This window comes from Neolamprologus brichardi, chromosome 2 (genome assembly GCF_056152115.1).
Source record: "Neolamprologus brichardi isolate AB-2024 chromosome 2, ASM5615211v1, whole genome shotgun sequence".
Taxonomy (NCBI): domain Eukaryota; kingdom Metazoa; phylum Chordata; class Actinopteri; order Cichliformes; family Cichlidae; genus Neolamprologus; species Neolamprologus brichardi.
The window spans coordinates 7,822,421-7,837,465 of NC_142105.1; the positions used below are offsets into that span (position 1 = coordinate 7,822,421).

General features: G+C 41.8%; 2 protein-coding genes across 3 annotated transcripts; one reads left to right on the forward strand and one right to left on the reverse strand.

Annotated features, from left to right (window-relative positions):
• Positions 1-1,043: 1,043 nt before the first annotated feature.
• On the reverse strand, positions 1,044-4,877 carry tstd2 (thiosulfate sulfurtransferase like domain containing 2). Of its 2 annotated transcripts, none has more exons than XM_087846899.1 (9): positions 4,583-4,876; positions 3,551-3,846; positions 3,301-3,409; positions 3,056-3,175; positions 2,761-2,866; positions 2,421-2,536; positions 1,974-2,132; positions 1,639-1,777; positions 1,044-1,520 (listed from the first exon to the last, which is right to left on the reverse strand). In XM_087846899.1, exons 1-9 carry the CDS (start codon positions 4,712-4,714, stop codon positions 1,300-1,302), a joined length of 1,398 nt encoding a protein of 465 aa, XP_087703025.1. In that variant the 5' UTR covers positions 4,715-4,876; the 3' UTR covers positions 1,044-1,299. The 2 variants fall into 2 exon arrangements, with proteins under 2 accessions (XP_087703025.1, XP_087703030.1); XM_087846904.1 differs by having other exon boundaries at positions 1,444-1,531; positions 4,583-4,877.
• Positions 4,877-14,908, forward strand: ncbp1 (nuclear cap binding protein subunit 1). The gene is made up of 23 exons (XM_087846892.1): positions 4,877-5,077; positions 6,918-7,006; positions 7,213-7,313; positions 7,407-7,563; positions 7,657-7,764; positions 8,025-8,146; positions 8,232-8,301; positions 8,532-8,747; positions 8,823-8,920; positions 9,043-9,106; positions 9,204-9,314; positions 10,105-10,169; positions 10,260-10,322; positions 10,407-10,481; positions 10,767-10,870; positions 10,960-11,082; positions 11,197-11,299; positions 11,518-11,611; positions 11,702-11,805; positions 11,896-12,013; positions 12,124-12,264; positions 13,149-13,262; positions 14,357-14,908. The coding sequence occupies exons 1-23, from the start codon at positions 5,044-5,046 to the stop codon at positions 14,468-14,470; spliced, it is 2,388 nt and encodes a 795-aa protein (XP_087703018.1). The 5' UTR covers positions 4,877-5,043; the 3' UTR covers positions 14,471-14,908.
• The last annotated feature ends 137 nt before the right edge of the window (positions 14,909-15,045 follow it).

Here is a 15,045-nt window from a genome sequence, read left to right on the forward strand (position 1 = left end):
AAAGTTAGACTTTTGTCATTTCCCACTGTAGAATTGAACACTTTCACCACCAGGGGATGTGTTGAGATGTTTTGGATGTCAACTTGTTTGACATTTCTCTTTGTTTCTCAGCATTTCTTCAACAGACTTTGTCTTTTGCAGAATAGCATTATAAGAACATGCTCTTACATGCCTGACCACCTTCTAATAGATATTAGTATTACACCGAACAAAAGCATAGTCTCAGATCATCTCCAGCTTGGGGTGTGGGAGAGAAATTTATACTGTAGTGGATGTTTCTGCATATCCTGCTGATGGTTTTAGTTTATTTTTGGAAAGGAATGATAGTGTAACCACACATGCTATGTCTCCTTGCACAGTCTTGAGAGTGTAGATACATCCTGTTCTAGTCTTGAGATACTGAGCCTTTATAGAGAGGAGAGTTGAACAGGTCCACATACAGGCATATACCCAGTAGAATAGATATCTGCTCCTTTGTCTGAGTAGGAACAGGGTGAAGAATGCCTCCTCCATCTGGCTATTAATTTGCATGTCTCTGACCAAATTGTTAGAAAAAAAATTCCCCAAGCATCAATTGGGCCCAGCCTCCTTTAATGAGACATGTCCTCACAGCCCAGCCCTGTGCAGCTTGACTAGCCTACCAGAACAGGCAGGTACCCCACTCCTTCATGTCTGTCATATCACGTTTTCTTAAAAGCTTTATTTCATTTACTGCTTCTGTTGCTGTAACTTTCATGCTATGACCTGCTGAACCTATTATGTAACTGCATACTTTGGCGCTGTTTTTGACATGCAGCTATTATTACATATGTTAAAGGGACATTCTGCCACAAGGCAAACAGATGCACTACTGCTTGTGGTTTCTTTAAACAACACCTGCAGTCTCAGTAAGCTACACTAGCCAGAGTTTGCAGAGTTTGGAAAGCAAACATGCATGGATCCTAGTAATGCATGCATATCTTGGCTATACATGGAGCACTAAATAATGATGCATCTTTTTGTTAAACAGCTTGAAAACACAAGAGACAAAATATATGTCACAGTTTAAAAGTACGAAACAGAAACATTTATACATACAATAAGTTGAAGTTGAGCTTTCATTAGTGACAAAATGTTCACAATATTCACATGATAAAAACAGATTCAGCAGATATTTTCTTCAATTTCATCAATAGATTTTCATTAGTTAAAATGTATCTGACTTAATTTCCCACATACATAAGTATAAAAATTCCTATTTTGAAAATCTGTCCCACACATTTTACACTATTTTTATGTTATTTTTAAGCTCTGATCATTTTACACATCCTGAGGGATTCTGGGGCGTACGTCAGTGCACTCGCACTCCTCTTTGTGATGTGAGGTCTCCTCGAACTGAGCCTGACCTTTGGTCTGGCATTTGGGGCAGCAAGCGGTGTGGCCGTCCTGTCTGCAGCTTGGACAGGACAGAACCAGCTGGCAGCAGTACTGGGTGGAGCAGAGCTTGTACTGGTCCCACGGATGGCCGCAGTACCTGCAATCTAAACAGAGTCTGTTATCTTATTTAAAAAATACATGTATATTAAGAGAATATTAGAGCTTATGGATGCTTTCTGGTACTTCTAACATGCAGAGAATGGGCTCTGTTTACACACTAACCTGAAATGATGTCACTGTTTGAGGAGATGGCGTAGCGTTCATCAAACACAAAAAGCTTTCCACGATAGAACCCCTCGGGGAAACGCTCCAGGTACTTATGAATTCCACCTTTCAGCTGGTAAACCTCCTTACACACATCCTGGTACCAGATTTAAGAGATAAATATGAACAAGAACTTAAAATATTGGATGCAAACCTTTCAAAAATATGCATTTCTCAATACCTAAACTACTAGTAAAAGGCTCCCCCTTGTGGAGAATCAGCAACCTGCAACAAGTAAGCGAGTGAACCCAGCTCCACTAAAAGCTTTCCAGACTGATGACTGAACAGCTTACTTTGGAGCGGAGGTAGGCGGAGCCACGCTCACAACGGATCCCTCCTGTGCAGTACATCAGAACCTTCTTGTCTCTGAACAGCTCAAGGTTCTGGTCCACGTAGTCTGGGAAGTAGCTGAACTTACGGATATTTGGCGCCAGGCACTGAGTGAACTGCCCCTGAAGGCAAAAAAATATTGAGGCTTATGAAATTGATCCCAGTCCTGCTTTTCTGTTTGGATACAGACTCATTATTTCCAGCTACAAATATCAGTGTTCTGCCCATCCTTACTATTTGCTCATGGTAGCTTGTGTAGATGGTGCACAAAAAACTTAAAATTACACCATAAATCTCTGGGCATGTCACATGTATGCCAAGATCATACATTACCCTGAAACCACCAAAATGATCAGATTACAGTCGAATGAAGTCAACAATCTCCTAAAGAAAACAAATTTACTACTCACAATTTTACTCTCATAATAGTTGCGGCAGTCCAGGAGGACGGTGTCATTGCATGAATCTCCTTTAGTCAGAAGAGCCTCCACTTCTTTATGAAACTCGTCGGGCTCCAGATGAACTCCTGAGAGGCAAAACAGACAACATACCTGACATTATATACAAGCACAGCATAGAGTTTCTCATCAGCTGGTACAAGAGCACAGCTATGGCTGCAGAGCAGAAATCAAAGCAGACATTTTGCACCTTATTATGATAATAAAGGCAATGATATTAGTAAATCAGCTACAGGTGTCACTTACATTATTAATAATTTCTGTAGGCTTACAGTGTCAGTACAAATAGTACCTGCCAGCTGGTAAGATATAAGATCTGGGTCCACTCCCATTGGGACAATCTCCTTGTAGACCCCAACCTTCAACTCTGTAAAACACTCTGCGCCACCGTCACTGGTCTGAACAAACCCACAAAAACAGCACCATTAATATTCAAAGATTAACAAAAATAAATTAATAACTGCTTAAAGTCTGATTATGGACAAACCTATAATGGAGCCTATAACAGAGTCCTATGATCCTATGAAGCAACATTAAGAGGGGGAGGTGACACTAGTATATAAAATGTCCCATTATCTGATTCTGACCTTAAAATCCTCCTCGTCCATCTCGAACAGTGGATGTGAACGCATTGCTTCTATGTAAATGTCAGTGGCCAAGTTTGTGCCACCAACTGTTCCGTTGATGCCTTCAGTCGCCACCCTCACCTGAAGAAAAAGATCAACATATATTTTAATGGCACAGTTTAACTGAAATTAAGAGAAAAGCTTTTTTCTTTGCTCTTTCATAGAAGTGTTCCTCAACCCGAGACTTGATGGCACAATTCATTCACCTTGCCCGTTAAGTGGAGCTTCTCACACAGAGCTTTCTGCCAAGCACAGATGACATGTGGCTCCTCGACGCGACAGTAGTGATAGTAAAGCAGAACCCTGCCTGGACCGCTGATGGCGAACGAGAGAACAAAGAACAAAAATAAAACATCAAATTCAAAAATTAATCAATTAATTAATTCATTAATAATCTACATATATAGATTAGAAATATAGAATATAGTGAAATAACTGTATTGAGATTGTCTTTACTTTTTAAGTTGCTCCTCAGAGATGTGGCTGATATCGCGAATCCACACAGAGACGTCCACAGTTTCTCCACTGTGCTGATTCACCTGCGCCTGCGCTGCTTCGGGCTCTTCTTCCAGTTGGCTCAACAAACGCTCATACTCGTCCTGTGCGAGCTGCTGTATTTCAGCATTGTGCACTCTGGCCACGTGTTTGTGAATGGCGGCGTGCTCGATGAACGTCTGGCCGCAGCAGCACCACAAAGGGCTTCCTTCCTCGTGACTACCGTCCTTCTTGGATGCCACAAAGGCAGCAAATGACTGATGTGATAACATAAAAAACAAATAAAGAGTTAAATCTTTAACATGGTCAAACTGATGTTTAAGATTATAAGACAGTGGCTGTGTGATCGTATGCCACAGTTTGGTGCATATGTTGCCCAATATGCGATAATATTGAAATTTGTCTAGAGTAGTTTAGAAACTGTATCCGTTTCTAAAATAAATGACTCAAAAGTTGGTAAATAATGACCCTTCCTTCTTAACAATATATTACTATTGTATTATTATTATATTATCCAACTTAGGGTGGTTGGGCGAGATGGAGCCTATCCCAGCTGACATTGGAAGGTAGGTGGGGCACACCCCATCTGTCAGTCCATCACAGACTGTAAAACAGGACATGGGAGCATATCAAAGTACGAGGAGGAAACCTATGTTTTTAAATATTGTTGTTCATAAATTTGTAAACTGTCACCAATTGTCTTTTGCAATTTGAAGTTTTTTTCATGAGTGTGCTCAAATGTGTATGTATTTTCAGATTTTAACTAGAAAATACAGATTACAGATCAGATTCATTTTGATGCTTAGAGAGGCCAGTGACAATTTAAGGCTTTTATCTTTCTTAGATTTTGAGATATTAATGTTCAAACATTGCCTCAGACTTCAATGTGCGAAAAACAAAATTAAATATCTGGAAATTTCACAATAATCGTTATATATGTCCAACAATTGAACCATAAAACAGGGATTCCAGTCAGTGTGTCCTGATGCTCACCTTTCTCCTGCAGAAGCTGTAGTATCTCCTTTGTGGGGCAGAAAGTTGCTTCTCCTGTTTGAATCCATTACAAATTGAAGAGTCAACCTCCCAGTTTATAAACTCTGAGCAGGGTGTATCATCCGCCGCCATTGTGTTTTTAAAGAGCTTTTAAAATAGTTAGCGACTAACCCGTCTCACCAGAATTAAAGATAAATTCTAACATATTATTTTAAGGAAACAAACAAACACATCCTCCAAACGTGCACCAGAAAACTCAGCACAAGACTCCGGACACCAAAGACGGGTGCACTTTCCGGGTTAGCCGGATGTGCTTCACTTGAATCAGACCGCTTTTATTTTTCTCTGAGCGGCTGGCTGCTGAATGATCCATAGATAAACTCGTTTAACGGACTCATTGTTTTGATTCTCGTTCAACACATATTTGGCTTTGTTACATTCACATCGAAGCGGGGTGAAACATGTCCAGGAGGCGGCACAGCGATGAGAACGACGGTGAGTCGGTGCACGTTAACGGCGTGTGTTATTCACACCGTTAGGCTAACCAGCGGTGGCTAGCTGGCGTTAGCGAGCTTTTCATGCGTCCCCTGCGCACTGTTGGGAGGGTTATTTTACTAGTTTAATGTTTGGGTTTTATCAGCGAGATCCAAAAAGTTCAAAACCAGTAATGGCCGCAGTATTCAGTCACATTGTGGCGCACTGAAAGCGAGAAAAGTGCTCAAACAGTCGCATGCAGCCGCAAAATGAACCGGTGCAGCTAGCTGCAGGATTAGCTGGCGTTAATCAGCGTAGTCAGAGACTATGGGGGCGGTAACCAAACACTTCAAAACATGCACGAGATTTAGTGTTAACATCTGATTGAAAGTTTAACTATGGATCTGGATTTATGGGCGGGCGGGGAAAATCACCTAACATATCAAATGTTTTCCCGCAGAGTGCAAGATCCTGAAATTAAATGGGACCTGGTCTGTTTAAAGATTAAATCAGATCTCTTATCTTAATCTGGGACTATGGTAACTTTGCATATGTACATGGACAAAGCAAGTTTGTTAATATAGCACTTTTCAAATACTACAGTCATTCAAGATGCTTTACAAGATTAAGATTATTATTATTATTTTGTGTCATGGCTCACACACAGCCGCATACAGTGGCACATACAGTTTGAATTATAAAACAGTTTTTGTTAATTCACAGAAAATACCCTGTCCTTTTTTTTTGTCACGTCTCTCTTTTAAAAATTATACATTTGTACAGTAAACGAAAACATATCTGTCATTTAATTGTTCACCTGTTGTTTAATTACTTTGGCATGGAGTTCTTTATCTGTATAAAAACTTATAAAAGTTATGAAAATACAATCAAGAAGCCAGAATTAATGCCCTCCTTCACACTTTTGAAAGTTGCCCATGGAGGCCAGACTGGAGTCTTTCCTGGGCCGATTCTGGCCCCTGGGCCGATTCTGGCCCCTGAGCCGATTCTGGCCCCTGGGCCTCATGTTTGACACCCCTGGTTAAAAGCATTGCAGCTAAGTGCTTTATTACCCTGTTTTGTTTCAGATTCAAGCAGTATTAGGTGACCAGATCTTGCAAACCTTAGGGTTTGTATCTATAAAACAACTCAGATATATATTTAGGGCTGAAGCCCTTTAATGAGTTGTGTAGTGCGATGTGTAGTTTCTTTTCCAGGAAGGTGCACATCAGGTTAAGTCATCAGATTTTGAAGGAGTTTGCTAGTATGAAGTACCTACGCCATGCACTTAAGACAAGTATAGAACTTCTGTTAGGTGTGGCAGTCTGCATGCGACACCAGGAAAAAAACTTATTAATCCCAGAAAGAGAACGCTGTTGATACAGTGCTGTTTGGTTTGATAAGACATAATGAACAACCACTTGAGACTACATCCTTACTTTTAATATATTAACAGTGTTAATAAACCTTTATATAAATAACAGAAAATAAAGAAAAAAATAATGTAAAAATAATTTGGTCCCCTTTAAATGTTCAATTCAATTGCTGGATTCATGTTTTGTTAATGCTCTTATTCTTTAAATGACAGTGTAAGTGTGCTTTTCTGAACTTCACATAGCTTTATTTTATCAGACCATTGTTTAATTCATAGTCCTGTGCTGTCTGAAAACCACTGAACGTGACATGACATTGTAACTGATGAACACAGCGGAGAATTTATCATCCTAACTTTGAAAAGACTCATTGAGATTAAAAATCTCTTTTTAAGAGTGCACTAGCTAAGAGAAACTGACAGATAATTCCTACAGGAGCTGGTTGAGCCTCTTCTGGCTCTGATTATTGTGTTACTCTTTCACCTTTCCAGGAGGTCAAGCCCATAAGAGGAGGAGAACATCGGAGCCGATTGAGATCGAAGACCGTCTGGAGTCACTGATATGTCGTGTTGGGGAAAAGGTAAGGAGACTCTACAGGAAGGACACATTTTTATTTTCAGGATGAGTAGCTTCATTTTCCACTCTAGAGAGATGAGCCTCACAAGTTCAGTGCAAAACTTTGCTTCTAAAAGTAAATGCCAGAATGTTCTTTTTAGGTCTTCTTTGCTTTGTGTTAAATTGCTTTCTAGCGACAAATTGCTCTTGTGCGAAAATATTTCCTTACAGAGCACATCATCCCTCGAGAGCAACCTGGAGGGCCTCGCTGGCGTCTTAGAGGCAGACCTCCCAAACTACAAAAGCAAAATTCTGCGCATTTTATGTGCTGTGTACGTTCACACATCTCACCCTTTGATTTCTAATGAATTTTGCAAGTGTGTTTTGTGTGGCGGCAGTCATTATATGTTGTCATTTGTTGACAGTGCCCGCCTCCTGCCCGAAAAGCTGACCGTGTATACGACCTTAGTCGGCCTCCTTAACGCCAGGAACTACAACTTTGGGGGCGAGTTCGTTGAGGCCATGATCAGGCAGTTGAAGGAGACATTAAAAAACAACTTGTACAGTGAAGCTGTTTACTTGGTATGCTGGCTTTTATAATAATCCTACAGATTGCTTTTAAACTAATTAACAGGGTATTGTATTTATTTTACATAATGACATCTCTTTCTTTAGGTGCGTTTTCTGTCTGATTTGGTCAACTGCCACGTGATTGCTGCTCCCTCTATGGTGGCCATGTTTGAAAACTTTGTCAGTGTTACTCAGGAGGAAGATGTGCCACAGGTAGGCAGATGGTTTATGGTGTAAAACAAGCTGCATGGTACCCAAAAGCAATTTAAATAATTTGTGATGTTCACATTTGAGCCAGACCTTACATTAAAATAGTAATTATTTGATTTATCTTTCTTTCTTTCTTTTAATTTTGTTGAGTCTTTATCATTATGGAGCACATTTTGATCTTTTTTCACTAGCCCATGGCTGTGTCACAGTCCACACTGTGGTAGATTATGATCCAGTCATTTAACTGGTTTCTTTTTTGTCAGGTTCGGTCGGACTGGTTTGTGTACGTCGTTCTGTCTTGTCTGCCCTGGGTCGGGAAGGAGCTCTATGAGAAGAAGGACGTGGAAATGGACCGGCTCCTCAGCCAGATCGAAGGCTACCTCAAGTACGTTCCCCGGTTTGGTTAGATTTTAATTAAGCAATCATCGTTTGCTGCCGTTTTTATTCTTGGCTACATCCACATTTTTCAGGAGGAGAGTAAAGACCCATGTCCCCATGCTGCAGGTGTGGACTGCAGATAAACCCCATCCACAAGAGGAGGTGAGAGTCTTGCAGTCGGTTAAACAACAGCAAATATGTGCAATGGTCAAAACAGTAAAAGTGGCTCCTTATGGCCTCATGTTTACTAGAGCTTGCTGTTTGGATACAGTAATGGTAAATGGTAAATGGCCTGTATTTGTATAGCGCCTTTACTAGTCCCGCCTAGGGACCCCAAAGCGCGTAATGTTTGTTTTCGTCTGAGTAAACGGATCGTATCTTCCTTCCTCCAGTACCTGGACTGCCTTTGGGCTCAGATTCAGAAGCTGAAGAAAGACCGCTGGCAGGAGCGTCACATTCTTCGTCCCTACATCGCCTTTGACAGCGTGCTCTGCGAGGCCCTGCAACACAACCTGCCCCCCTTCACCCCACCGGGCCACATGCCCGACGCCCAGTACCCCATGCCCCGGGTCATCTTCCGCATGTTTGACTACACCGACGCCCCAGAGGTTCATTACAGATAAAACGCTGCTTGTCAAACTCTTCTTCTGCAACTTTTTACATATTCATCTCTTTCTGTTCAGGGACCTGTTATGCCCGGCAGCCATTCTGTGGAGAGATTTGTTATAGAGGAAAACCTGCACTGCATTATCAAAACTCACTGGAAAGAGAGGAAAACATGGTGAGTAATGAGGGCTTTTTGTTTTTTGTTTAAACCTGAATGTGTGAATGAATAGTCACTCGTATAAATTTTTTACTAAAATGCTTAAACTCATTTTTTCTTGTTCTATTTCTAACGCTCAGCGCTGCCCAGCTCCTCAGCTACCCAGGGAAAAATAAGATCCCACTCAACTATCATATCGTCGAGGTATATTTTCTTTCTTGTTTCTGGCATTAAAAAGTAGAAACAGTGCAGAGCTGTTATAGTCTAATCTGCTGGCCTTTTGGCTTTTTTTTTCTTTTAGGTGATCTTTGGGGAACTTTTCCAGCTGCCCTCGCCGCCTCACATCGATGTCATGTATACCACACTGCTGATCGAGCTCTGCAAACTGCAGCCCGGATCGTTGCCCCAAGTCGTATCCTTGATTATTTTATGTTAAAAAATAACCTTTAGCTGCTCCTTTGAAAAATTTGAACACTTGTTTGAATTAAATGCACCAAACTGTTGCAAAAGGCAACCGTGGCCATCTTTAATTTAGATTTAGATTAGTTTTAGAGATTAACAGGGCCTAAGTATTTTAGCAGTTGGTCTTATGTAATCCATGTTCAAACCCCAGGATTCACTACTGAGACACTGAGAGTTTGGTGAAATAGTTTATCGTGGGTAACCTTGGCTGTGGGCCTAAAAGGTTAGCATTTGAGTCAAATGTGTGACTGGATTCTCCTCTCTGTTGTTCCTGTGACATTTTCTTCATAATCATTTAATACAGGCAGCAAAAATATGCACCAGCAAAAACACATATTTGCTATGTCGCGATCAAATTGAATAATTCTTCTAGGGCATCCATTCTCATCCGCTTATCCTTGTCAGGGTCACAGGGGGGCTGGAGCCTATCCCAGCTACCATACGGCGAGAGGTGGGGTACGCCCCGGGACAGGTTGCCAGCCTTATTAAGGTCTGGCAACAGAGAGACAGACAACCTTTCACACACATTCACTCATATGGGCAGTTCAGTTAACTTGAACTCACTAACTGTAACACAACAAGGAGCTTAATGAGTAGAAGTGTCTGTGAAAGGACACAAATGGAGATTAGATTAGACTTGTCTGAATGAGCACATATGTAGAAAACACACTATAGTTGGAAAATTGTTAAAGGTTTAACAATTAGAAGTTGTTATTGGAGCCTTAACACCTGCCCGTTAGTTGGCCCAAGCCACAGAGATGCTTTACATGAGACTGGACACCATGAACACCACCTGCATAGACCGGTAATGTTTCTGTATCTTAACTTTAACAGTACAAAGAGGTTTCCTGACTCTCATTTAACTCTAATGCGATCACACTGCTAATTTTTGCAGACTAATCAACTGGTTTTCTCATCATTTGAGCAACTTCCAGTTCCGATGGAGCTGGGATGACTGGTGAGTGACTGACTGGGTTTAAAGTGGCTGTATATATGTGTTGTCTTTTTAATATTATAACCTAAATCATGCTCTGTCTTAAAGGTCTGACTGCTTGACCGTGGATCTAGAGAAACCCAAGCCCAAGTTTGTCAAAGAGGTTCTGGAGAAGTGCATGAGGTATTGGGGCACTATTTATGCTTTCTTTGAGTTTTCCAGTCCTGTAGAGGAGATCAGGACACGAGAGTCAGGTGTAGTAATATAGTTAGAGAGGGTTTATCTTCCTTATCTTGAGTGTTTGTGACGGTGTATCAGGGCCACTATAGGGAAGAAGTAAGGCTGGAAGAGAGTACAATAACAAGAAAACATTTAAAAATCCCTTTGGATTAGAAAATTGTAGGCGAAAGAACGTCTGTGTTTTTGCTCATTTCTCTGCTGTTCTCTGTTGTGCTGCTTTAATCGCAGACTTTCATACCACCAGAGGATAGTGGACATCGTGCCTCCAACCTTTTCGGCCCTCATTCCTGCTGACCCCATCTTTACATATAAATATCCAGACGACACCGCCTGTAAGACTGCCAGACATTTTGTTTTCTTGTTACTTAAAAACAAAAAGGAGCAGACTGATAACTAAATACTGGACTCTGCTGCTTCATAGCCTCGTTACCGGGTTACCCCATGTCCATCACCGTCAGTAACGCCATCAAGAACAGAGCATCTAACGAAGAGATCCTCACCGTCCTCAAAGAGGTCCCCAACCCCAACCAGGAAGATGATGATGGTTTGTTTCCTGTTTCGTTTTACTTGATCCTGCATGAAAAGTTCATTTGTGCAGTGCTGTCTTTCTCCTACACTTCTCTCTTCTTTGATTACATTTCTTTCTCGGTCCCTCCAGACGAGGGCGAGAGCTTCAATCCTCTGAAGATCGACGTGTTCCTGCAGACTCTGCTCAACCTAGCAGCCAAATCCTTCAGCCACTCGTTCAGTGCACTCGGCAAGTAAGGAACATCTGTTGCCACCAAAATGTTGTATTGTTTTCAGCTATGATACAGAGAGATGCATCAGATGTTTTTCTGCTGTTATACAAAGTGCCAGAAGCTATTATTTGTTAAGAGCTGAAATAAAAGGAAAATTATTTAATTTAGTTGCTTTTTATGCTCATGCACATGCAGTGACTGGAGAGCTGCTGGCCTCACCTGCGTCTGATTGCTTTCAGGTTTCACGAGATCCTGAAGACTCTGGCCAACAGTGACGAGGGAAAGCTGCACCTCCTCAAAGTGTTGTATGAAGTGTGGAGGAACCACCCGCAGGTACAACAAACAGTGTGACATCCACGAGCATGTAAATGAAGCCAGTTCTTTTTTTTTTTTGTGGTTCATGTAAACTCTGCTGATTGGCAGATGATCGCCGTGTTGGTGGACAAATTGATTCGGACGCAGGTTGTGGACTGTGCTGCAGTCGCCAACTGGCTCTTCTCTCAGGACATGGCCCACGAGTTCACCAGGTGGGACACGCAGATGTTTAGGTTTTAGCTCTCATGACGCAAGCGCAGCGTCTTCCCTGTAATCTGAAAGACTTTCTGTGCCTCATCTAGACTTTTCATCTGGGAGATCCTGCACTCGACCATCCGAAAGATGAACAAACATGTGCAGAAGATCCAGAAGGAGCTGGAGGAGGCCAAAGACAAACTGGAGAAACAGCAGCACAAGAGGGTAACCCTCCCCCCCCCCCAATACGCAATCATCATTATTTTAACGTTAAACTTAAAATGATGAACAAATTGTGTAAAATGAATTCAATTCAAATTTTTGTTCACTACTAGCGCGACAGCGGGGACGACGAGGAAATGGACAAGAACAGTGAAGATGAGGAGGGTCAGCTGGAGGAGCAGATCGAGAGGCTCCAGGAGAAGGTGGAGTCTGCTCAGAGCGAGCAGAAAAACCTCTTCCTTGTCATCTTCCAGGTACGGAAGACTACAGTTTATGTTCTTAACTACTTAACCGGTTTCCAGGTTGCAGCGCTGCTGCTGCTGCCAGCTCTCCAACTTATGCAACTCCTGCAGGTGGAAGTAAACAAGGGATTTAATCTTCTGTAGTGCCCTCTAGTGGCCCTGTGTCAAGTGGCCGGTGTCTGTGCTAAATCTAAGCAGATCCCCACATCACTGCAGCCGATTGCTCCTTAGAAGGTAAACATTGTGTGCTAACAGCACTGTAGAAAGGGTTAGATCTATGTCATCACAAGTGAAGACACATGAAACAACTGCCGGGTTTGAATCTGACCCGCCTCCTCCGGCTCAGTCAAATGTCGGTGAAGGAAGAATGAGGGGACGGATTAAATTCTGGGATTAGACAAAAAAAATCTCTGAACAGAATGGATTTTCTTCTAGGGTTGTGTTCCAGAAAGTGGAATCAGTAAAAACTGTGGTTGTTAACCAGGAGTCAAAATTTTAAGTTCTCAGTTCCCCAACAACGGAAGTTAAACTCTGGTTCACTTTCTGGTTTTGGCCTCCTCTCGTCACCAAAGCAGCTGACTGACACTATTTCATTTCCTCATTAGAGAGACAACGTCAAAGCTCATATTGGACCACAGTAACAGACAATGTTTTAAAAGATAAATGCGATCACTTAGAGTGAACACACTCAGAGCTGACTGATCAGTTTTTCTGGAACTGAATACTCCAAAGTTGTTAAACTTCCTGGATTCGTGTAGGCTAAAATGGTTGCCAGCGTCATGACAGTCACCACTGCCGACTCTTTCTTCTTTCTCGAGCTGAAGAGATTAAAACGCAAAGATATAAAAGCTTGCTCCATAAAAGCATTTTTAAATGAGGCTTTTCCCCATCCTTAGCGTTTCATCATGCTGTTGACGGAGCACCTGGTTCGCTGTGAAACGGGCAGCGTTGACATCAGCACGCCCTGGTACAAAAACTGCATCGAGCGGCTGCAGCAAATCTTCCTCATGGTAAAAGCACAAAACACTCTCACACACATCATCATTCGATTTCTTTTATTAATTACTTAGTCTGATTTTAGTTTTCTTTGGATGAGTAAAAATTTTTGACTTTCTTTGTAGTTTTAAGACTTTTGAGACAAACACAAATTTCACACACATTATTAGGTTCAATGGGACTTACGGCATCCATAAAGCTACTTGGAAAAATCAGAAAATATAAATGACGAAGTTGTCTGCCACATTTTCATAAAAAAAAAAAAAAGTAATTTCAAGCATGCATAGCACACTGCATGCAGGCCAGTAGTGCTTACATGCAAAGTGAGCCACTCTGACTCTAAAAATCTAAAATATCTGATAGAGCCGAGAGGCTGGAATCTCATTTATAAAGGCTACTTTTTGTCTTCTTCTATCTAATTTCTTATTTAATTAACAACATAGGGGTTCCTTATATTATAGGCAACTCCAGGCCTCCAGGGCTGGTGTCCTGCAGGTTTTAGATCTCACCCTGGGTCTACACACCTGAATCAAATGATTAGTTCATTACCAGCCTCTGGAGATCTTCAAGACATGCTGAGGAGGTAATTTAGCCATTTAAATCAGCTGTGTTGGATCAAGGACACATCTAAAACCTGCAGGACACCGGCCCTTGAGGCCTGGAGTTGCCCACCCCTGCTATAAACTAATGGCCCTTCATTTTGAGGGACCTAGCAGCACTTGGCAAGTGGGGGAAGGAACAACTCTTTTAACAGGAAGAGATGTCCAGCAGAACCTCAGGCTCAGGCGCATGCTTTAAGATGCTAAGAGTAGCACTGTAAACATGAGACAAATCAGCGATTCAGACAAATACTGCTGTGCTGGACATGAGCCAATATAAACATGCCAGCTTTATGTAATTCACTCAGTTCCAGTTGGCTTTTAGTTCAACAAGAGAACGGGCGGGAACCCTTTACTACCAAAAGAGACATTTTGGGGGAAAAAAAGAAAAATCTTTCCACACACTGCTAAGTTCTGTACCTTTAATGTATCTGAATATGGAAACCAAGGCTAGCTTTACCCTAAACTCACTCTGAACTCTATTGTGACGTCTCCCCCTCGTTCTGCAGCACCACGCGACCATCCAGCAGTACATGGGAACCCTGGAGAACCTGCTGTTCACCGCCGAGCTCGACCACCACATCCTGGCCGTGTACCAGCAGTTCTGCGCCCTGCAGCTTTGAGACGCACGATCCCGATGAAATGTGTACTTGTGTTCACCCGATGTGATGAAGCGACACATTAGAAAAACCAGCTCTTGCATCAAGAATCTCCTCTTCAGTTTTATTTTTATTTTCCTGTCTGGTGCCATTCATTTCACTCATGTGCAGCCACATCAGAGGATGTCTGTTGAGAAAATCTTTAATTTGTGGTAGCGCTCCTTTTTTTTTTTTTTTGGATGTATTTTTCTTTGTTTTCTCTTTAGTTTATTTTTACCTCCTGGCCGTATTATTATGAATGGATCTTTTTAAAAACTGTATGAAGACGGAGCTAGAGAAATAATCTTCATAGGAAGGGAGGTTCCAGGTCGGTTCTGACTGATTCTGAATCTAGAGAGTGCTCTACTTTTTTATATTTGTTTTATGTGGAATTGGGAAGTAATTAAAGCTCTACAGAGTCTTTATCCATCCACTCGTTTGTGTTATTGAGGGGGGGGGGGGGGGGGGGGGGGGAGCATCCAGTTTGAGGTTATCTGAACATACCAATGTAAATAAAAATTGAAATATTGTTATAAATGCCTAAAAAGGACAAGTAAACA

Coding starts and splice junctions, on each gene's coding strand:
- tstd2 (XM_087846899.1), bottom strand. CDS start 4,714: ATGGCGGCGGATGATACACCCTGCTCAGAGTTTATAAACTGGGAGGTT. Junction 2,537..2,760: donor TATATCTTACCAGCTGGCAG/GTACTATTTGTA, acceptor TTTGCCTCTCAG/GAGTTCATCTGGAGCCCGAC. Junction 1,778..1,973: donor CCGCCTACCTCCGCTCCAAA/GTAAGCTGTTCA, acceptor ATCTGGTACCAG/GATGTGTGTAAGGAGGTTTA.
- ncbp1 (XM_087846892.1), top strand. CDS start 5,044: ATGTCCAGGAGGCGGCACAGCGATGAGAACGACG. Junction 7,314..7,406: donor CTGCGCATTTTATGTGCTGT/GTACGTTCACAC, acceptor ATTTGTTGACAG/TGCCCGCCTCCTGCCCGAAA. Junction 7,564..7,656: donor ACAGTGAAGCTGTTTACTTG/GTATGCTGGCTT, acceptor CTCTTTCTTTAG/GTGCGTTTTCTGTCTGATTT.